Genomic DNA, 10,025 nt, shown 5'->3' on the forward strand with positions numbered 1-10,025 from the left:
AAAACCGAGAAGAAATCTCAATAAAATTAGATAACACTTCCGCTTCGAGAGCTTCGTATAAATAGATTACCAGAAACATGCTAATAGATGACAGGGGACCGAATGAACTGGTGCTTTCTTTGAGAGCCGCAGATGTGTTGGTTGGGCTATTTTGTGTCCGTAACAGTTTGTGCTTGTCATGCTGGCGAGCCAGACAAATCATTAGGACGCAAACAAATCTTCTTAGTAGCCCAGGAGACGAGACAATCTCACTTTGAAACAGCAATCTACCAAATAATTTTACTCAAGTTCAGATTCGATGCATTTGTCTCTTTTCCTGATGCTCTTCCTCAGCCGGATGAATGATGGGATAGAGTTATGAGGGATTCGACAAAATTATAAAACCGAGAACGAATCTCGATAAAATTAGATAAAACCTATGCGATATTCCTTCCTTATAGATAGATCACGAAAACAAGCCTTCAGAGGACAGGGGACTGAATGAGAAAACTTCACATGGCTGCTTACCTGAGAGCCGCAGCAGTCGCGGTCAGGCTATTCTGTATCTGTAACTGTAATGGTTTGAGCTGTTATGCAGCATGGCCAGACGAACCATTAGTATCGATGCTCTGCAACAACCACGAATATCCTGGAGACAATTCGGCTTTTGCCAAATCTATGTACTATGTCCTCAAGCATATAGTCAGGGACACGCCCAACAACGGTTACGACCATTATGTAGAATCTCCATATACCACAGGCGTCGTTTATCGGCAGGGAGTATGCAAATGAAAACTTTCAAAAGAAGACTGCAAGGACTGCCTGTTTTTGGCTGTCTGGAGAGTAAGGAGCTGTCCTGTGACGCCTATCAGGGCTCAGGTTCAGCTGCGAGACTGTAGAGTTAGGTATGAGAACTATGATTTTACAGAATAGAACTCTGACTTCGTGCGCAGAGTTTATGTGGTCACTGTATGTCAATACGTAGAAAAATGTGCGTACTGGAATGTACTGGTGCCTTCTTTCTGAAGTCTCGAACATGGGAGAGAAGTTTAGCTCGGCAGAGCTGCTTCGATGCTGGACCTATCTATCTTGCTTTGGTTCATACTATTGTTCTGTTTCCTGATCAATGAGACACCTGATAAGGTTTCATTTCACCTGAATCCAATGAAAGAAATGAAACAACCATCACCCCAGTGAATAATGAATGGAAACTCCGAAGACATGACTCCGCAATTGAGCACAACCGAGCTTTCTTACCTTGATGGTTTCCCGATTTCAAAAAACCAAATAATAGAGGCAACTGAGTTTCACGTTCTTGGTAGCCCATCGATCGACAGTTTACATGGAGACATCAATTTGCCGATTCAGTAAATTGAAGTTCAGATGGGACGCATTCGTTCTTGGCCGAATGATTGATAGTTGACAACATAGAGTTCAGAAAAAAATCAGTAAAGATATGGAACTGAGAACAAATCTCAATAAAATTAGATTACCAAAAACATGCTGACAGAAGTGTTTGAAACTGTCTTACGCGGGCAATCTTCGGACAGTTACATACACATTCTTTATCGAATGGGTAGTGTAAAGTAAATTTATCCCCTTCCCGCAATCTGTCGGTAGTCTCTACCAAATCTGAGAATCGGACTCGGAACGAACAAAATCTACCTAGGTGTATTTCCAAAGATAAGCCGGTTATAGTTCAGACTCGATGTGGGGAAACAACCAGGCCATATTTACGGGTCGGTGCAAATTTTGGTTAGAACCATGTCGATTGGCTAGGAGTAGAAAAGCAATATAAAGGACCAAGCGGGAGCGGAGCATATAAAAATCCAGACAAAAAAATTGGTTCTTTTAGGTCTGCTATCTTAGGATGGTACATTTCCAGTTCGAAATTTATATCGTAAATGGTCTTCTCCAGGAAGGCAACCTAACCAAACTCGAAAGATAATTGAAATTGGTCCCGGACAAACAAGATTTATTACATGGTTGAGAGTTGAAATATCACCCTGGAATCAGCAACTGACCAAATATAGCAATTCCTACGACTAAACAGTAGTTCATAGGAGTGAAAAGGGGACGAGTAACCAGTTTCATAATCATGTTGGGCCACGAGATTCCATAAGAGATCTAAAAGATTATTCTTTTGAACTGGAAGCTACAGATTGCAGATAATTTTCTCGATATCAGCACCCTCACAGCAACCTGAACATCCTCATGGAGCAGATTCAACTTCATCAAATTCGCCAGCGGCACCATTTGGCGTATCTTCTGATCGGAGCTGAGTGGAAACGTTGTCGATTGCTGAGTTCAGCTGGGCAATCTTCTCGGCAAGCACCTTGCTTGTTCTCTGGTGATCAAATCATTTCGACAATGTTTAACTGATAATCTAAGCCAAGCAGAAAAAAAATAAGCACGAAATATCTAACATATAAAGATAACTGCAACATTGACGCAGATGAATAGAACCGCCATTACAATCATGAAAACTATTATTGGCAGCATGGAAAATAAATAAAAAGCAGAGTGAAAGAACAGCCGACAAACCATCTAAAAGCTTAAGCTAGCAGACCTGGTAAGTAACACGAGAATGAACAATCTTCTTACCTCCAAAGCCTTATCTTCATCATATATGAATTTGGGGAGTTTCTTCAGTATCTCCTTCCTATCAGTTCCAGCAAGGGCTCTGCTTATCTATATTAAAGAAAATGTTATAGGAAAAAAGAGAAAAGGGATCTCTTTAGGATACATCCCTGTAATTACATCAACTGTTAATAGTGGAATTTGAAAAACTACTGGCAAAACAAATGTTCACTGTGCTGCAACTCGAGTATAATATTAAATCACTCTAGTATGATCTTATTTAGCACAGGTTATGTTTCAAATGAGTCCAAATAAAATTCACTAGCAAACCTTATAGATTATCAAATTCAAATCCCAAGTAAAGTATGCAATCATTTTTTTTTTCTATTTCCTCGACAATGTCTAAACCAATAGCCATGATCTCTTCCCTTAAACATAATATTCGAAATTCCCACTTAAAGTATGTTTGCCTAGAGGGCACCGACCTGATCTTTCTCGCTGCCAGGACAGGAACATGTCTTGTGAAAATTTACATATCCTGCCTTTTTTTTCAGAGGACCGCAATCATGCCATATACTTAATTATTGAAATTCCAAAATACCAGAATTCCATATGAAGCGAGAGTAAACTATTCATAAGTTGCTGTGTAAGGTCAAAGAATGGCACCTGAGGTGCATACACACAACCAAGTGTGCCGACTATCAGTCCTCCAAGAACAAAGCCGCCAATAAATGCATTTGCGCTACTAGACCTTCCTTCATCACTGCAATCGCAGACAAGTCATATGGATAAGAATTTATCTTCATGAAAAATATAATATTCTGCAAACTCCCTTAAAAAAACATGTATTATTTTTACTTCCTTAATTTGGGTATGATCTCATGATCTAAATATGAGGCATAGCTAAATGCACAATAAGAAGCAACTAAAAATATGGAAATCTTTCAAGTCATTGATGGAAAAGGAGTCCTACGAAGATGGATTTTGTGGGAGAAACAGCATTTTTCCAAGTTTGAAGCTTTTCTCAGTTATCCTTCATATAAAATCAGCTTGTTCATCCTCTAAGAAGCATAGCCTTCCCATTCGCAATTTTTAGATAAATAGTCAATTTCCTTAGCATGTTAGGCTTTAAAATCTTTTGCATTCTAATAAGCAATCTGTTAGGCTACCCAATCACACAAAAAATCGTAACAGCTGCATCCTCCAACCAAAGATTTCAAAATCTTATAATTGAAGATGGCAATGAGACCAATACCGATAGGCAGCTTGCACAGTGAGCCCCCTTGAGGTGCGGATTTGCACTTCCACTGCACGATTAGGAGCAAATGACACGTTTGTGCAGCCCAGTCCCTTTAGACTTTTTGATGACTTCAGAGGAGAGCCTACCAAGTTATTCCATGGGTATACATACATCAAGGATTCAGACATACACAGTCAGCACTCGGCCCATGAATCATGCAAGTAAGCGACTGATACAGAAGCACGAGATGTTCACTTTTATGCATAACGCCATATTGAAGGGATCAAGTCTGGTCACGAACACGAAATAGAGACCTTTCCAATCATACTAGTATGATGCGAGAAACTCGTCTAGTTCAACAAAGCTAATTTGTGATAGGCATTTGTTACGCCAAGGATTAATACAATCATCACTAGTAATCAAACCGCTCGATATAATAAGCATGACAATATGTATGTGCAGCCCAATCCCTTTAGACTTTCTGATGACTTCAGAGGAGAGCCTACCAAAGTATTCCATGGGTATACATACATCAAGGATTCAGACATACACAGTCAGCACTCTGCCCATGAATAATGCAAGTGACTGATATATAAGCATGAGATATTAACTTTTATGCATAATGCCATATGGAAAGGACTAATTTTTATCACGAAGACGGAATAAAGACCTCTTAAATCATACTATTATGATGCAAGAAACTCGTCTAGTTCAACAAAGCTAATTTGTGATAGGCATCTGCTATGCTAAGGATTAATACGAGCATCACTAGTAATCAAACCGCTCAATATAGCAAGCACGAGGACACGAACCACCACTACACAAGGGATAATTAAAGGCTGTGAAAACTGGAATATGAACAGCATTGGCAGGGAACTTTCGCTATCCAGCAAAGCCAATAGCTCCTCTCATTACACTGGTTCTATATCAGCAGGAAATGAATCCTTTAACTGAAACAGACCCATCTCGAGTTTTCGCTCTTGGCAGTGAATGTTCATCAACCCAAACTCACAAAACCCACCCGCATTTGCACAAAACAATTGTTAATCGTTGCACCCATAAACAGAAATAAAACGGATTGTGGGCAGAAGCAGAAACTCGTCGTACGAGTGGCGACGGATCATGCAAATTACCAGTCGGGAACTGAGCTCTGGCACTGCTCGTTGAAACCAAGGAGTACGAGGCTGAGCTCATTGTCTCCGGGAGAGATGAAGTGCAGCGAACCGGCCGAGGAAGAAGATCAATAAAAGCGCTGAAAATCGTTTGGGCGTTCGATGAGATCGATGATGCAAAATTGCTGGGAGGAGGAAGAATGAGTCGGGAGCAGGCGAACAGAACAAGAAGTTAATTGCAATCATCCACCCTGAAATTTATCAGAATTTCAAATGTTCCCTTATGATCCTGAATTTTGACATTTAGACCCCTCAACCGTTTCGGCCTTGACCTAATCCAGTATATAAACGACAATAGTAAGATGAGTTTATCAGGAATTGTGACAGTCCTGATGTCTTTGAAATTATCTATGTACGCCGTGACGAATGATGGCTTCATAAACTTGTCATCTATTGACGACGATCTGATTGCATCACGGTCAAAATTTGGAATCCATATGACATTTTGGGGTACATCATGAGAATATCCAAGGAAATTAGGCGTGTTCCGTGCACATGATAACCAAAGAGTAGGTCCTAGCATGCTTGTAACCTAGAGGATTGCTATTTGTCGGTGCAATGACTTTTGAGCTAGGGCCGGTATATAATTTTTATCGGTAGATATTGCGGGTTTCCGGAGTACTGGAATGCCCATAACCGAAGACAGACAGTGCTGCAAGCAAGCAAGATACTAGCATCACGCAGTATGTTCCATTTTTGATGTCCAATTTATTAGTCAACAGGCATTTTTAGTATTCGGACTCTGTCATTTGAACAACCAGCTTTCGGAAGTTCGAATGACTATCATTCTCCATTTTGGCTGCAAATGGCAGGCCGGCTTCTAAACAATAAAGAGCCTTCCCTAATAGTCAACAAGTTCTCGGTGAGAAGACGAGGCGTCTCAACCTATTTACTAAGAGTAATTCTCGTTTAGGTATCGGACTTGTCCAGCTTGCCATGAAACTGTTTTTATTGAATTTCAAATCTTTAGATACCAGAAACCTCTTCGATCTTTCCATAAGAAAACATACTGCAACATGACAATTTATTGGCTCCCCTGCTACAATTATGGGACGCGTCTTTCTTCCTGAACATTATAAAGCCTTCGCTTATTATAAGGGGTGTGGTTGAATTCCTCTGTAGAGATCTTGGAGCTCTGATTAAGTTAAGTTTCTTTCGTAACCCGGAAACATTTTCCTGTACTGGGAGCTCCGCGAATAGGGCGGCATGGCTGGTGGTTCGGGTGGTGGAGGTAAGCCACTGCAGGAGACACCGACATGGGCCGTCGCAGTGGTGTGCGCGGTGTTTGTGATAGTCTCCGTCTTCATTGAGCATGGCATCCATCTTCTTGGAAAGGTTAGACACCTTTGCTCTCTGTTTGTTCACCTGAGGTGATACATTTTTCTACCCCCATGCCGTCATTAGGGAAAGCTCGAATTATATTCTTAAGTATCTTTTCGAACTTTAGGGCCGGCGAACCATTTTCTTTTATTGTTGTTTATATAGATCTTCGCGCCTGATCCGTTGGCCGTGTTGTAATTCTCTGTTTGGGGATACAGAATATTATAAACCACTACGTTGTTTAAATAGTAAAGTTTTATCCGATGGCAGTGGTTCCGGAAACGCCAGAAGAAGGCCTTAATTGAAGCCTTGGAGAAGATCAAAGCAGGTAATATTTGATATCCGGTACTGCATAATTATGAACCGCAAACACCAACTGACCGTATCATCACTTTCACCACTCCAAACTCAATGAGCACATCCTTGTGCATCATGTGACGTGCGCATACCAAATGATGAATTCACATTGATCATGCGTGTGTGAACCTGCAGAGCTCATGCTGCTGGGTTTCATATCCTTGCTTCTCACTGTGGCCACGGGCATAATATCGAAGATATGCATTCCTCCTCGATATGGAAGCTCCATGCTTCCATGTAGGGTCAGTGGTGACAAGGAGAATACAAAGGGAAAAGGTGGCGATGAAGACGGTAAAGGAGGAGATGACTACGACCACAACAGGAGGAAACTGCTGTGGTTGTTTGCTGAGGACATGGTACAGCGCCGAGCATTGGCGGTGGGCTCCGGCAGAGGCGATTATTGCTCTCGGCGTGTAAGCCTTATGAAGATCAATTAGCGATTAACTTCTCCTCTGTTTCATTGTTCTTTATGCCTAAATTTGTGTTCAAATTGGCAGGGGAAAATACCATTGATCTCTCAATCAGGGCTGCATCAGCTCCATATGTTCATATTCGTCCTTGCCGTCTTCCACATTCTCTACAGTGCAATAACCATGGCACTTGCTCAGGCTAAGGTAATCGAATTCTTGACTTCATAAATATCAAGTGGAACTGATCGGACAAGATATTAGCTGTTCTCACCCTCTCTAGCTCGATAACTGTTGATATAAGCCCGTTAAACAAGATGGCAGCCCCACTAATTCGAACTTAACAGCCAATTTTTTGATAGCCTTAGGCCAACGAGTTAATTGCTCAGAGCATTTTGGCTGCAGATGAAGCAATGGAAATCATGGGAAGCAGAGACTTCATCTCTGGAATACCAGTACACAAATGGTAACACGCCGATATCATTTGACCTTCTGATACGAATTCTTCACTCACCTATATATACTCTCTTCCGGTCAAATGTAATGACCCTCAGTATCATCTGCATCGCAGATCCTGCAAGGTTCAGGTTAGCTCATCAGACTTCATTCGTGAGGCGTCACTCGGGCTTCTCATATATACCTGGGATGAGATGGATTGTAAGCTAGACATACTCGCCAAATCATCGTCTTTTATTTCTCTTGTCGAATAACCAGTTGGTTCTCGCGACATTTCACTGTAAGCTTTTGGGTCTTGTTCACATCGCAGGTTGCATTCTTCAGGCAATTCTTCGGGTCAGTGACGAAGGTGGACTACTTGACATTGCGCCATGGATTTGTTAATGTAAGTGAGTAGTGCATCAAGCATTGCCAAAATTCCATCCTATAGATCCAATTTGATTGCAAATCTTCTCTATAAATTCAGGCCCATTTGTCACCAGACAACAAATTTGATTTTCACAAGTACATCAAAAGATCAATGCAAGACGACTTCAAGGTCGTCGTCGGAATCAGGTGCTTCCTCTTTCAACTCTTGATAGCTGTGGCATAAGGCCGGTCCAATGGCACGATCATATAGCTTACCTTGAAAACTTTGTGTCGTGCAGTTTCCCACTGTGGGTTTTTGCTATCCTCTTCTTGCTAACGAATGTCTACAGTAAGCCTCTCTCCCTCTTTGATTTATCAGTCTCCCCTTCTGCATTCTTCAGACTCTTTGAAACCCGAAAGGAAACAACTTGCTGATGAACTCGAAATGTGACGCAGCGTGGCACACGTTCACCTGGATATCATTCACCCCGCTCATCGTAAGTTCAACGCCATACCCGATAACCACCATTTAAAATTGCAAACGAACATATAATGATTCATGTTGGCATGGGCAGATACTGCTGTTAGTGGGAACAAAGCTTGAGCTGATCATAATGGAGATGGCTCAACAGATTGAAGAACGTAGCACCGTCGTGAAAGGAGCTCCCCTGGTGGAACCAGACAATAAGTACTTCTGGTTCAACAGGCCCGACTGGGTCCTCTTCTTGATTCACTTCACCCTCTTCCAGGTTGGTCCATCTCTTCCGTCCTCGGCCTCCTCTAAAAATCGCATTTTCTGATGAGTACCCAACGTAACATTATTTATTTCCAATTATCCGCAGAATGCATTTCAAATGGCTTACTTCTTATGGACATGGGTACGCAATCAAGATTCCTTAATGATTTTTGGATTTTTATACTACATGGAATAACTAAAAGAGGCGTATCGGATGTTATTGTTTTCTTGCAGTACGAGTTCGGGCTAATGTCATGCTTCCATGAAAATCGAAAAATCATATTGGCGAGGGTATTCCTAGGAGTGGTCTTGCAAATCCTATGCAGCTACATCACCTTCCCTCTCTATGCCCTGGTAACCCAAGTAAGTGTCCCATTGAATCGAGCAATCATATTCCGTTTTCACAGCCATGTAGCTTGTTCAATTAAGTATGCCGCAGTTTATCCGACTTAACGACACGTCATCGTGTTCTGCCTACAGATGGGGTCTCAAATGAAAAAGGCCATCTTCAATGAGCAGATGGCGAAAGCCATAATGAACTGGCACAGAGCGGCTAAGGAAAAGAGCAGGCTGAAGAAGCTGTCAGGCAGCGGACCTGGTGGCAGCACGCCTGGGTCCATGAGCCCCACACCAAGCCACGGCTGGTCGCCGGTCCATCTGCTTTGTAAACATCACTCATGCGACCTTGAGAGCGCCACTACTTCTACCATTTCATACCCATCTCCCTCGAATACCGATCTTTCAGAATTCGACAGATCTATTCATGTAAGCCCCGATCAACCTGAAAATATCAAGCCGGAATATCACGATGCTGATTTCACCTTTGATAGGCCTTAGGATATGCATTGACAGCATGAGTTTCTGCTCGTGAAGTTTGGACTAGGCGATTTACATTTTTTCCATAGTTCAACTAATTATTTCATTGGATCCAATATACTGGTCCATTGTGTTGGGCCCAATTTCGTCGGTTTAATTATCAAACGTCGATTGGCCCATATGTACAGTCGATTTAGTTTGACAATGCACTGCAATTCTTGTTATGCTGGTGCTTAAATTCCTGAATTAGCCATGAAAAGCCGACACGAAGATCGGCCCTTGAGCTCCTGCACCTCCGGCATACACAGCTGTTAGGCAGTTAGATCACTTGATCAAAGCGATACAACAATTCTTTGTGATATTACTGAACTGAAAATCGTGAAGACAAAGAATGTCTTTTAAAATATTTGTCGTCGTGTGATTAAATCATAAACAATATAAGATTCGAAACAATGGACTCTGCGAGGGACAATGAACAATAGTCAAATGAATTTGCGAGGGGGCCCATGCTCAAACCTAGACTATATTAAAAATGATGTGGGGAGCTTATCATGAAAGCATCTTTGATTACATTTCTCAACACAAAGGAAAAATAAGAAAAATAAAAAAGAAAA

At 41.6% G+C, this 10,025-nt stretch overlaps 2 protein-coding genes across 2 annotated transcripts; one reads left to right on the forward strand and one right to left on the reverse strand.

The window, feature by feature from the left end:
• Positions 1 to 1,907: 1,907 nt before the first annotated feature.
• LOC116195275 lies at positions 1,908 to 5,119 on the reverse strand. Its single transcript, XM_031524384.1, has 5 exons — positions 4,933 to 5,119; positions 3,815 to 3,941; positions 3,226 to 3,322; positions 2,584 to 2,670; positions 1,908 to 2,326 (listed from the first exon to the last, which is right to left on the reverse strand). Exons 1-5 carry the CDS (start codon positions 4,991 to 4,993, stop codon positions 2,192 to 2,194), a joined length of 507 nt encoding a protein of 168 aa, XP_031380244.1. The 5' UTR covers positions 4,994 to 5,119; the 3' UTR covers positions 1,908 to 2,191.
• Positions 5,120 to 5,980: 861 nt separating this feature from the next.
• LOC116197311 (MLO protein homolog 1-like) lies at positions 5,981 to 9,629 on the forward strand. Its single transcript, XM_031527410.1, has 14 exons — positions 5,981 to 6,306; positions 6,562 to 6,619; positions 6,784 to 7,061; positions 7,146 to 7,262; positions 7,461 to 7,521; positions 7,627 to 7,712; positions 7,822 to 7,896; positions 7,978 to 8,066; positions 8,159 to 8,208; positions 8,316 to 8,356; positions 8,435 to 8,608; positions 8,702 to 8,737; positions 8,830 to 8,958; positions 9,076 to 9,629. The coding sequence occupies exons 1-14, from the start codon at positions 6,178 to 6,180 to the stop codon at positions 9,430 to 9,432; spliced, it is 1,680 nt and encodes a 559-aa protein (XP_031383270.1). The 5' UTR covers positions 5,981 to 6,177; the 3' UTR covers positions 9,433 to 9,629.
• Positions 9,630 to 10,025: the final 396 nt, after the last annotated feature.

The sequence above is a fragment of the Punica granatum genome, chromosome 1 (genome assembly GCF_007655135.1).
Source record: "Punica granatum isolate Tunisia-2019 chromosome 1, ASM765513v2, whole genome shotgun sequence".
Lineage (NCBI taxonomy): Eukaryota > Viridiplantae > Streptophyta > Magnoliopsida > Myrtales > Lythraceae > Punica > Punica granatum.